The 12711-nt window shown below is 39.2% G+C and overlaps 1 protein-coding gene across 11 annotated transcripts in view; it reads left to right on the plus strand.

Annotated features, from left to right (window-relative positions):
• MYO5A (myosin VA) overlaps window positions 1-12711 on the plus strand; it is a 94563-nt gene that overhangs the window by 55863 nt on the left and 25989 nt on the right. For all 11 annotated transcript variants that reach the window (XM_042875870.1, XM_042875874.1, XM_042875877.1 and 8 more), the window contains 9 exons: window positions 1575-1736; window positions 2859-2956; window positions 3588-3674; window positions 3774-3882; window positions 4989-5200; window positions 6126-6282; window positions 9766-10005; window positions 10483-10731; window positions 11849-11942. In XM_042875870.1, the coding sequence (XP_042731804.1) occupies window positions 1575-1736; window positions 2859-2956; window positions 3588-3674; window positions 3774-3882; window positions 4989-5200; window positions 6126-6282; window positions 9766-10005; window positions 10483-10731; window positions 11849-11942 (1408 nt within the window). The remainder of the gene's footprint in view (window positions 1-1574; window positions 1737-2858; window positions 2957-3587; window positions 3675-3773; window positions 3883-4988; window positions 5201-6125; window positions 6283-9765; window positions 10006-10482; window positions 10732-11848; window positions 11943-12711) is intronic.

Raw genomic sequence — 12711 nt, forward strand, 5'->3', positions numbered from 1 at the left:
TGAAATGTACTTATCCATTTTTACAGACAGGCTTTCTCAGGAGTGGGAAGAGGGAGGGAATGTGTAGCTTAGAGCTCATCCATCCAGCACTCAGACACTGGGAACCTCTTCCTCACCTTTGCCCTTGTTGCATTAAAGCATCGGTACTTTCAGACAAAGCGTATTGCATTCAAAAAAGTTCCTATATGGAATTAAAGGACTCAGCTATGTAATTTAGATGGCTACAAACATAGCTTCATACTGTCTGACTGCAGGCAGCTGAATGAGCTTTCCAGACATCCTAAAGTCTTTGTCCAGTCAGTGGAAGGAGACAGGCTAAATCACCCTCTGGAGATGTCATTCATCCAGAGCTAAGGTGGTAATTTAAGGGAATCTAAGGTAATAGTGCTCTTGACCTGTGAGACTTAGGTGAGATAAAGCTGAATTGCAATACTCCTCTTTAAATCCAGTGATTTAGGATATCTTTATAACATTCAGAGCCATTATGTTAAGCTAGAGTTCTGTGCTAGATGCTAGCACAGAATTTTTGTTTGATGCCTTCTGCTAGCCCATCTGGCACACAACAGAGCACAAATACCATTTTGTTGCACAGCATGTTTTGTTGGATATCATGCATGCTCACCAAAAGGCAAAAGCAATTTTTTATTTTTTAGGTTGTACTTAGCCCAAGCACCTTTAGCATTATGAAATGAATGTTCCTGTCTCTTGTGGGAAAGTGCACAGATGCTATGAATGATTATTCACTGACAGATAGAGAAGTTCAGATTTTCTTATTTTTGTCATGCTTCTGAAGTGATGCCATTTTTGGTAGAAAGACCTGATGGTGTTATTTTTAGTTACAAGTTATCTCAAGGCAGCTATTATCTATGGGTGTATTTTGTAGTCATTAGAGAAAGGGAACCGGAAGATCTGAATGATAGGTGGAAAGATTTTTCAGGTTTTTCTTCCACTCCCACAGGTCTGATAGCAGCTCTTCAGTCACGTGAATTTAGCTGACAGCTTTTTAGCTGATGATTCCTCTTGTTTCAATTTAGAGTGATAGAGGAGGAATAATCTTTGTTGCTTGCAGGGTTATTCAGTGTCCTATATATTGCACAACCACACAAAGAAATTTTATGCACCACTGGAATACGAAAGGACCTCGTTGCTTCCCTCTATCGTCAAAGCAGCCATATATAATTGCAGTTGGTACTTACAAAACTGCTGTCAGTATCTGACAGTTTCACGTGGAAGCTATTGCTGGCTCTTTGAAAAGAAAACTCAAATCAGAATTTTATCTTCAGAAGGAGACTCACTGATCAAATCCACACATTTTTAGTATTAAACCATGACCCATTCACTGTACTGCTATCTTGAATGCTATTTTACTTTGTTTGCTATTTATTTTTAAATATTTTAATATTTTAAATTTTAAAATTAAAGCAATCAATAGTTTTGATTGCTATTTATTCCTGTTTTCCTATGTGGCATTGAAGAAAACAGAGCCTGGTTTGTAACCACCTTAAGCACAAATGTGTGCCATCACTTGCTGCATTCTTACTCTCTGTGATTTTTTTTTTTTGCTGTTATACCAGTTTAAGCTGCTGCCAGAGTTATTCCAGGATGAGGAGAAGGTCATCAGTCCCACATCAGCCACCTCTTCAGGCCGTGTGCCGTTGTCTCGAACTCCTGTAAAACCAGCCAAGGCCAGGCCAGGTCAAACTAGCAAGGAGCATAAGAAAACTGTGGGACATCAGGTGAGTTTAAGGATGCAGCTGTGTGAAATAATCTTGCTTTTTACCTTCCTCTGTCCAGTAGGTGTTTGGGTAGGCTAGTGATTCCTGGGGTCCCTAGTGATTTTGGGACCACTGCAGTTGTTCGTGACATACAGTTAATGCAAATATACCATAATTACTAACATAATTTGGGCCAGAGTTTCAGGGAGCTCAATTCTTAATGTGGTGCCAAATCAGAAACTAATGTTTTTGCGAGGTAGGTTTAACAGGTTGGATGCTGAGAAGCTTTGAAAATCTTGTACTGTGTCTTTTTGGTAGTTTTCACATTCATTGACTCAATTCAAAAGTATGGGTTCAATCCTCAGAAAACTCACAGAGGGCTAAACATAAAATATCCATCTGTATGTGCCAGAATTGTATTAAAAGTGTGTAAATCGGTATGGCTGAATTCTTTGTTAATTTCCAATCAACAGATTTAACAGATGTTTTCTCAGGATGGATTTGTCCTCAGCTAGCGCTTTATGTATGGTGGATTGTCCCTTGGAATATTCATTGAAGCCAATGAGAACTTTTTGTGACAGTTTGGTACTCAGTTTTAATGTACTTGCCAGTCTGTACCACTGTGCTATTGAGCAGTTCCCTTTGTCTGGGACTTCTAGAATATCATCCAGAGTTCTCATCAGTAGGTGTGACACTGGAATCACTGGAGCCAAAGCAAATTATAATTGTTCTTTTCTGTTGATTTTAAATTTTATTTGAAGTTGATATAAAATTAAATGGCTGTTTAGTAATGCCATGAAGTTCACTCATGAAGAGATGGATTGGACAAGTTTTAGCATAGAAGAGATAGGCAGAAGCTGAAAATAAATCAGTTTATCACATGTTTTTGTAATTTATCACATGCCTGTAGGGAGTTTTACTCCCATAAAGTCTAGCATTTAGAGCTCTGGCTGTAATGTAGTTCACCCCAAAATGATATCTGGATCTAGTATCTGTTGCCATAACAAAAACAAGTTGATGTTGTGTTTTCTACCAAAAGCACTATCACGAATAAGCAAGTGTTGCTCAGTCTACTTCCTGAGATTCTTTCAAACATGGCAGTTGAGATTATTCCTTGATGTTTTCCCCTTCTTTTTCAATAAGTTTCGAAACTCTCTTCATCTGCTGATGGAAACCCTGAACGCTACAACTCCACACTACGTGCGCTGTATTAAGCCTAACGACTTCAAGTTTCCATTCACGTAAGTTGGTTTGTGTATGGTTCATGTAGGCCTGGGATTCGGAGGGAATTCCCCAAGGACTCAGGGTTGAGGTTGTGCTAAACATTGCTCAGTCGGGAGTGCAATGGTGTGCCTCATTTCTGTTGTTATGTGCGTGCTGATATGTGCTTACAGCAGGGCATGTTGTGGAGTAGAGGGTTCTTTGTGAGCTTTTTTTCTTGCATGGTGATATGTGAGAAATACCTGCAATTTCAGTTTAGCTGTTTTGAATTTGACTGACAGCATATCTTACATTTGCTGGAATTTGCTTTTACTAATTACGTTGTTTTCTTATTTCCAGTTATTCCTAATCTTTTTTCATATATGAATTTGCTCAGAGCTTTTCTCAAATGCCTGTTTAACAGCTGGGCACAAAAAGACCTCCATGACCACGTGTGTCAGGCAGGCTGGTGAGAAATGGGACAAGGCCTCTGTAGATGAGCTTCTTGAAGCAGCTCAGGCAATTCTGAATTCTGTGATCAGGCTGTTCTCTGTTATTGCTGAGTTGTGGAAGCACTACCTGTACTTGCTATCCAGTTGTCAGATCCCACGGATCCAAAGGCACTGGGTAACACTAACCCCACACCCACAGGTTCTTTTTAATCCCACACAGATTTGACGAAAAGCGAGCAGTGCAGCAGCTGAGAGCTTGCGGTGTCCTGGAGACCATCCGAATCAGTGCAGCTGGTTTCCCCTCCAGGTGTGTTTGCAGCTTTTTAGATTGTTTTCAGCTACAGTTATTTTTTGTAAGAGAATTGTTTGTTGTTTGAGCTGACGCCATCTCTGTTTTATGGAACAGGTGGACATACCAAGAGTTCTTCAGCCGTTACCGTGTTCTGATGAAGCAGAAAGATGTCCTGAGTGACCGAAAGCAGACATGTAAAAATGTCCTGGAGAAGCTGATTCTGGTACTAGATGTAGTCCTTAAAGCATTTGGAATCTGAAGGAATAAAGATAGGTCTCCTTGCTGAGTGCCATCAGCCTTTGTCATACCACAGCAGCCCCTTGCTTTAACTCTTACCTCCTTTTGCAGCCCTTCGTTTCCAGACTATGCCATTAGCACCAGAATTGCACCTGAATTGATGTGGTTTCTTGGGATTTTTTAAGAACCAATGAGCAGTGGAGGAAGTCAGGCTACAAAGAGACAGTTCTAAGTATTGCCCAAGTAGAGGGTGATTAACTGAGACTTACGCAGAAGAGAAAGAAATAAAGTTTTCTAAAGATACAAAAGCAAGAAATTCACCTTGTTGAAGTACAATGCCAATGTTAAGATGTTTATGGAAATAAGAAAAATAAGTATTCTGCAGACAGGTTGACTTTCTGAATTCTGTGTCATTGGCTGGACTTAACTAAAATCTTTTGCCATTCATTTCAACTTGGCATCAATAAATCAACAAAATAATTTTTTTATCGTACTTTTCTATGGTTTCTGTTGTCTCAGGATTTCCCCCTAAGGAGGGCAGCAGCCATGCAGAGATAAAATATTATTCTCTTCCTGCTTTAGTTCTGAAATTTCAGATGTGTTTCAGGAGCATAGCTGTGTTTTGTTCTGGCTCAGTCCTGGTGTCAGTAAATGATGAGTACACGTTTGAAGCCTGAGCTGCTTTCTTTGTGCTGTATAATATGGTTGAAATTGGGCAGTTTCCACTGCTTAAGCAAGAAATTTCAAATGTGCATTGCCTGTATCACTTTCATCCTCTGGGCCTCTTCTTCATCTCTTATAGCCTTCCATGTCATTCACAAACTTTGTGGCATTCTTCTTTAAGCAAATACCTTGTTTTATTTCTTCAGGCCCTGCTTGTGACCTTTTTACATTAATTTGTTAACAGAATCATGCAGAGAAAATACTCTCCTTCACTAGCTAATTCAAGTCTAGATTTACTTTAAATATTACACAGGTAAATTTGCCTCTTTACTGATGGTACTTTCATTTAGCCTTCATGTCTTTTTTTTTTTTTTTAAATCTGCTAACATTTAATGCTCTAACTGATCATCTTTTTACCTCTGAAAATAGGACAAGGATAAGTACCAGTTTGGTAAGACAAAAATATTTTTCCGGGCTGGTCAAGTAGCCTATCTTGAAAAAATAAGGGCAGATAAGTTGAGAGCTGCCTGTATCCGCATCCAAAAGACAATCCGGGGCTGGCTGATGAGAAAGAAGTACATGCGTATGAGGAAGGCTGCCATCACCATTCAGAGATATGTCAGAGGGTACCAGGCACGATGGTAAGCAATGCTCTGGGGAAAATCCACACTAGCCTCAATTCAGATACCTTTAAGTAGGACATTTAAATGTGATATATTTGCTCTCTCCTTTCTATGCTGGCGGAGAGGAAATGATTTTACAGGAAAATTAAGGAAATTGAATATAATGAGTGTGTCTCTTCTGCCTGTTTTTGACCTTCATAAGAGGACAGTAGCACCCTAGCCAGATGATGCTTACAACAGTATGTTGTTAGTGGGAGCAGAATAAAACTAATTCTAGGAGATATATCTGAAAGTGAGGTAAAGCAGGACTTCTGGTTAAATTGTCACTGACCAGTTTCCATATCTGCTCCTGACTGGGTCTGTGCAGCTAGAGAAGTGATTTGTCACCCAGAATGCAGCTGTGAAGGGAATTAGGTTAGCCAGAGTCATTTGTTTGGATTTACTCCTGAGTGATGGCCCTGCATGAGCCAAAGAGTAGGAGTGAAGGTGGCATCATTAAAGACAAGATGGTTTTGAAAACTGTAAGCATCTACCTTTGAAGAGAGGCTTATGTCACAATGCTTTGCAATTGTCTTCCTGAGAAGACCAGGAGTGAGCAAACATCTTCTACAGGGTGAGTTTAGGAGAGGAAGTTTGGAAGCAGAAATAGGTTTAAAGCTGGAGAAAAGGTGATGAGAAATGAAGCTGAATTTATTTTGCCAGCTCTGTAGCACAGCTTCTAGAACAAGTGAAAACAACTCCTGGAAAACCTTGCAAGGTTTCTGTTCATCGTTCTGTTGTACTGCTGTATGGTAAAATAGCAAGTCAGTACGTGGTACTGCTGACAGCTTTCTGAAGGAAAGTGTGCAATTCCTGAGAAAGTGAATAAATTTACAGGATGTAAAAAACAGTATTAAAATATTGGACAACAGTTACAGGTATTATTGCAATCTTTCTTGCATAGCTATGCCAAGTTCCTGCGCAGAACACGGGCTGCCATCATTATTCAGAAGTTCCAGCGCATGTATGTGGTCCGCAAAAGATACCAGTGCATGCGAGATGCTACTATTGCTCTGCAGGCTCTCTTAAGAGGTTACCTGGTCAGAAACAAGTACCAGATGGTAAGAAATAATGTTTTACTCCTTTACTCTAATTTTATTTCCACGTACCTTCAGAATGAAGCTGCTCTCTGGTGTCCCCTTGGGAACCTGCATGCTGTTATGCATAATGCACAAACAAATGGTTGGAAAGGCAGCACCTGGAGATTAGAAAGTTCTGATACTGTAATCAGTGAATCACTCATTTCAGAGGTATTCACATTGTCATCTAATATGAATGCATAGACTTTCCATGCAGTCAGTGAAGCATCTAACAAGGATTTACAGACTTGGGAAGATGTTTTTTGTTTGTTATATGGAATGTAGAGGCACTTAAAATAAATAGTGAAAATAGATTTGTGTGGATATGCCATATCCACATATATGAGTCCAAATCAGCACTGCTCACATCAGTATGCATATATGATGTGGTAGTATTCCTATTCCATTCCTAATTTCAGTGAATCTGTAAAACTGTGGAGGGGTTGAGAGAATATGTGAAGGACATGAATGTTGGCAAAGAGATACCTGAAAAAAAAAAAAGAAAAAAAAAAAAGAGATTGAAACTTTGACAGATTCTTTTGTTTTGGTTTTTTTTTTTTGTGTTGATGTTGGCTTCATTTTGGAGATAAATTGCTATAATTCTGCCCTAACAAAAATGATAATATTTTCTTGACTGTCTTTGATTAAAAATAAAAATTGTTTTAAGGAAGTTATAATTTCCTTTTCAGTGGTTATAGAACTGGAAACAGAATTAAGATTCAGATGATTAGATTACAAAATGCCAGCTTGCATGGCACTTTTCTGTGAGAACAGTTTTAAGTAGCATCCTTACTAGGAAGTAAGGATCCCTGATCAGAATTTCTAAGCTCTGTTTACTTTGCTTGACTCAGCAATTTTGTGAGGGTCTTTGCTTTTTTTTGATTAGAATTCTTGACATCTTCAGTATTAGAAGCCATATTTTATGTTGTAAGAATATATGTGTTTATTACCATGGTCTGACAGATATGACTGCTGGCAGATACAACAGCAAGATGCAGGTCACAGCATAATGTGGGATAAAGGCTATCCTTAGGAAATGGCTCATCTGCAGGAGATGGTTCTGTAGACCTGAAGTTAGTCATGTCAGTGGTGTATACTACATCTGTCCTGTAGCATGATGTTATATAGATCCGTTTTATTCCCTGGTAATAGAAGTGGGTCAGTGGGCAGGGTGATGGGTTGGCAGTTGGACTGAATGATCTTGGTAGTCTTCTCCAACCTTAATGGTTCTATTGTTGTGGATTTCTGGAGGGATCACCATATGAAGTGGTTGTATTTGCCTGTCAGGGAATTCCCCCCTTGAGCAGTGAATTGTTCGCCACAGTAAAACACAAAGTTCACAACGCAGGTGGAAGGTGCATTGACTGCATCTGAGTTGTGGCATGTAGATATCATCCTCATAAAGGTGCTATTTTACAAAAGCTGAGATACAGGGACGTCCAGAGATAGAAGCACAAGCTCTGCATGCTGTGCATGCAGAGGTAAACACATCTTCTGAAGTTCATGGTGATTGCAGATGAGTGAAACTGAAAGGTCGTCCTGTGACTGCACCCTTGGCTGAGCTGTGACTGTACATAATATATGGTGCCTGTGTCGGTAGTTAGGATTGTGAAAGGTATCTGTTGTTGTTTTTATAACAGAGGGCACGGGTTGGCAGTCACATGACTAACAGAAGGAATTTGAAATGGTTGAATCATCTGTTTCACACATCCCGGGGAAAGCTTCTGCCTGAGACTTTGCAATGCGCTTGTTCGCTTCAGAAGGAATTTAGTTATCAGGTTATATTTTAAAATCAGGTTATCAGGTTATATTTTCCAGGAGAAAATACCTGATAAATTAAGTGACTTTTCTGATACTCTCACATTGGAGCGTACTGTTTCATCACTGGATTGCATGGGTGTGAGAATTCAGTGGCAGATGAGGACCATCCCTACACAATGGAGGTATTCTATGGGACTTACTGCTTTCATGCTCCAGGTGACAGTGCTGCTTCAAACTAGTTGTATCTTAGTTATTAGGGCATCTATGGGTAAGCTGGAAGACTATTTCAGGAAGCACGTATGGAGGAGGCAGGAGTGCTAACTGTGTTCCTTGCAGTCAGAAGGACTTTGGCTTTTGACCTTGCTGTAGTTTCTAGGGATCTATTTCCTGCTTTTGAATTGAGCACTGGTATTTCAAGTCCTCGCTTTTTTCTTTAAAAATGAATGCTAAGGCAGAAAGCTTCTATTTCTTAGAATATTGCCACTTTGCCAGTGAACCTTTCAAATTCATTGATCTGAAAATGTAACGCTTTTAACACATTCCAGTTCATTTGCTAAGAAGTGTAAAATACAATAAAATTTGATTACAGTACTGGTTTGCTTTATCACCTTTGTGGTAAATCATTGTAAGAATGTGAAATTATGTGTGAACTTTAAGCTACCAAATCCAGTAAGTAACACAAGATCTTAAATAGTTTTGCTCTTTAGAATAAACTGTTTAATTTGCAGAAGTTTTATTAAGTGAACTCTGGAGTTCTCAGAGTCCTGGAAGCCTTGTGGGTTTAGACATGCTCTCCCAGCATAGCTGTGGTCTACAGGAATTCAGGTGCTCCAAACCTGGGGGATCACTGTTTGAATCCGTGGGTGAAGGATCCAGAAACACATAGTAGAATCTTCCTAGTGGAAATCTCTGGCTGATTTCTTGATTATGTTTCATTAAAGTGACTTTTTTAAAATAGCTACAACTAATTTTTCTTTTTTTTTTTTTCATGTCTCAAATCTATAACTGAAAATTCTGCCATCAAATGCATTGGAATTACTACAGTCTAAAATTTCTGATTAAAATATATAGGGAGGAAAATATTTTTCCAGCTGACAAGTATAAGGAATGGCAAGCAAAAAGAAAAAAAAGAAAAGAACAAATCCTGGAACGTGTAGCTCAGTCATCTTAGGGTATGGCTGTTCTTACTAACAGCTGCTGTAATGTTCTTTGGGTTACAGTATGTAATAGCTGCACTGTGTGTCAAGTGCAGTGATTTTATGCTGTGCATTGATGAATTCTGTGCTGCGTATGTCAGTGCTTTTAAGAAGTTTAAAAGAGACAATAAAAAAACATTTCAGTCATCTGGATTGTATTTGTAATCTTGACAAAGGGTATAATGTATTTTTGTAATTTGCTTGATCTGACATCAGCAGAAAGGAATGCTTGCTTCTTCAACATGTCTCTGGTTCTTTCTTTCCACGTTCTTAATTCTGTTTTTTTTTAATTTTTATTTTCTTTTGTCTTCCTTATTCCTGTCTTCTTTTACTCTTCTGTTTTTAAAAAATTAATTCCAGATTCATTTCTTTTGCATTTCACCAGCAGTTTCTCTTTTCAGACTAAGGTGTCTCTATTTACATCATCTTTACACCTTTCATTATGGAGTCGATTTAACTGAGCAGGTGTAGCTCTAATAGCACTTGTGGTGTTTTTTCTGAACTGTAGATGCTTCGAGAGCACAAGTCTATTATTATTCAGAAACATGTAAGAGGCTGGCTGGCTCGAGTGCACTACCGTCGGACCTTGAAGGCAATTGTTTACTTGCAATGCTGTTACCGGCGCATGATGGCCAAGAGGGAGCTGAAGAAACTGAAGATAGAGGCTCGGTCTGTGGAACGCTACAAGAAGCTTCACATTGGCTTGGAGAACAAGATCATGCAGCTGCAGCGGAAAATTGATGAACAGGTAAAGCTCTGGGAAGATGTTTGGGAGTCTTGTGTTTCCTTCTGTAGCACTGGGCGTTCACTGCAAATCTCTTCTCTGCTGAATAATGCTGAGAGAAGAGAAAAGTAGACAGCAGTTGAACTGAAATCTTAAAACATCTGTTTGTGTCTCTCAGAAGCACTGAGAGAAAGCATCTGCTCCTTTAGCTTCGGTCTTTCGTTGGAAGCACTCCAGTTGCTCAATTAAAGGGGAAGGTGATATGATCAAGTTTGGTGTTTGTGGGCTCTTTGTTTGATTTTAGTTCAGTACATTGATGTGTAAACTTAGAGACCGGACTGTTCTGCCACCTCTTTGAGCAATTCTCCTGCAAAAAGATACTGAAAAGGAGGGAACTGCTCTCTTGTTCCCCTGTCTCGGTATGTTCTATAAGCAACCAGAAAGCTTCCTTAAACCAGAACTTCTCCAGCTGCTACGATGTCTCTTTTGTGTTTTGCAAAGAACAAAGAGTACAAATCTCTGCTGGAGAAGATGAATAACCTGGAGATCACATACAGCACAGAGACAGAGAAGCTTCGGAGTGATGTGGAGAGGCTTCGTATGAGTGAGGAGGAAGCTAAGAATGCAACCAATCGTGTTCTCAGCCTCCAGGAGGAGATTGCCAAGCTCCGGAAGGAGCTGCAACAGACTCAGACTGAGAAGAAGACAATTGAGGAATGGGCAGACAAATACAAACATGAAACTGAGCAGGTAAGTATGCAGTCCCAGGTGCATGAGCAGACTTACACGAGCCTGGTGTCCACTCACGTTTTGTCAGACTTAACTGCTTTGGTTGTATGTCTGGTATTTTAACAGTATTTTTAATTAGTGTTATAGCTGTACAACAGTAAATAGGTCTGATATCTAAATAATTGCACCTGTGCTTGAAGAATGTGGTAAATTTACATATTGTGTGTAAGTACATTTACTTGGTCTATTCAGATTTTTATATTGAAAGAATTTGCCAATCTGAATACCCAAGCTCACTTGATTAGTGCAAGACAGCACATCTTACAAAGAAATCATTTTACCTACCTAGAGAGTACAATTGTATAGATGTCTGAAATCAGTTTCATGCACCGTATTCAAACAGTACCTACTTATATCTTGTCTAATTTAAATAATTAGCCTGCTGAGTTCACGTATGTATGGACACTCTAGTTAAACAGGTTTTGACTAACCCCTTATCTGTGCTTTAAGTACAAATGTAGCAAACAAGTTGTTTAATGTTACAGTTACTTGTTGATATGGAGCAAGTTTTGAATATTGGAAGAGCCATTGTATCATTATGTGGTGCTGCCATGATGCATTTCAAGGCCAGTTGAATGAAAAGAAAAAATATTAATTGATTAAACAGAGTGACTCTGATATATCCATAAACAGAGACAAACGAGTAACTGGCAAACCTGAGCACAGTTGAAGTGGCACAGCTTTTGGGTGGATGTTAGATTACTGTATTAACAAATGCAAGGGAATAAACAAGAGAGCTAGCAAATCTGTTCCTGTTTTAGGAAGATATTGTTTTAAGAAATAAATTACATCTTGGTGACTTCACTGGAAAATGGCATAATGGAGTAGTATAAGGCAGTTTCAGCATCTGATCAGAAATGGAATAAATGCAAAATGAATGGGAGAATTTGAAGTGAGGTGTACATAGGAAAGTAATTTGAGAAATGAATATGTCACAACTTAGCTCCCAGATTTAATTATCTGAGAGACCAATAAAAGCCTAAATATTTGTACTCTTACAACAAGGATGTAATTGCTGTTAGAGCTGTTGATGGAAGATGAAATGCATTCTGAGCCAGATATTTTGTTATCTCTCCAGCTGGTATCAGAACTGAAAGAGCAGAACACATTACTGAAAACAGAAAAGGAGGAGCTGAACCGCCGCATCCATGACCAAGCAAAGGAGATAACAGGTTGGTGCTGTTCTCTTTGCTCAGATTTTATACTTCATGTTTGCTTGTAAAGCACACTCTACTCGCTAAATTGAGATAATATGCTGTTTTGTATTCCTCATTAGATTAATAGTTTAATTTCTTTGTTGTAAGAACTCTCATATGTCAGAAATATTTACCGTTTGAGTTTTTCACTGTGAGTTTAGGATCTTTTAGGTGAGGATTCTTGTTGCAAAGTTTTACGTTGTAAAAGAAGGCTCTGATGTTTAATTCAGTGAATCTACTGCAGCATAGTTTTCCAGTGTGATTTACTAATTGTGAAAGCAAATGTTGTGGTCCCTGTGTAGGCAGACACTTGAGTGCCTGATGCTTTCCTCGTTAGAAGGTGTAAGTTTGATCCAAAATTTCTGAGCCCTACGAGCTGCTGTGGCAACTGCTGCTACCACTGTGCAGACAGCAGCCAGAAAACCATAGCTCTAGATGTGAAGGTTACGATGGAAGCAGCTGCGATGAGAAGTGCTTGACTTGCAGAACATCTCACATCTTGCTTTTGAAATAATGCATCGTTGGCCTGGTGCCTCTTCCTTCTCCCTCCTGGCATTGCTAATGAAAGCCAGAAGCAGGAAAACTGACTGAGTGAACCATTCTGTGCTTATCACAGTAAGTCTTTGGTCTTTAATAGCTCTAGCTTGATTGTCCCTACAGAAGCACAAATACCACAAACCAGCCTCACATAACAGGATGCATTCAGTATATGTTCCTAGTGCAGTCCTGTACCTATGGGATGGAT

The sequence above is a fragment of the Lagopus leucura genome, unplaced genomic scaffold (assembly GCF_019238085.1).
Source record: "Lagopus leucura isolate 7727_CA_CO unplaced genomic scaffold, USGS_WTPT01 Super-Scaffold_100015, whole genome shotgun sequence".
Lineage (NCBI taxonomy): Eukaryota > Metazoa > Chordata > Aves > Galliformes > Phasianidae > Lagopus > Lagopus leucura.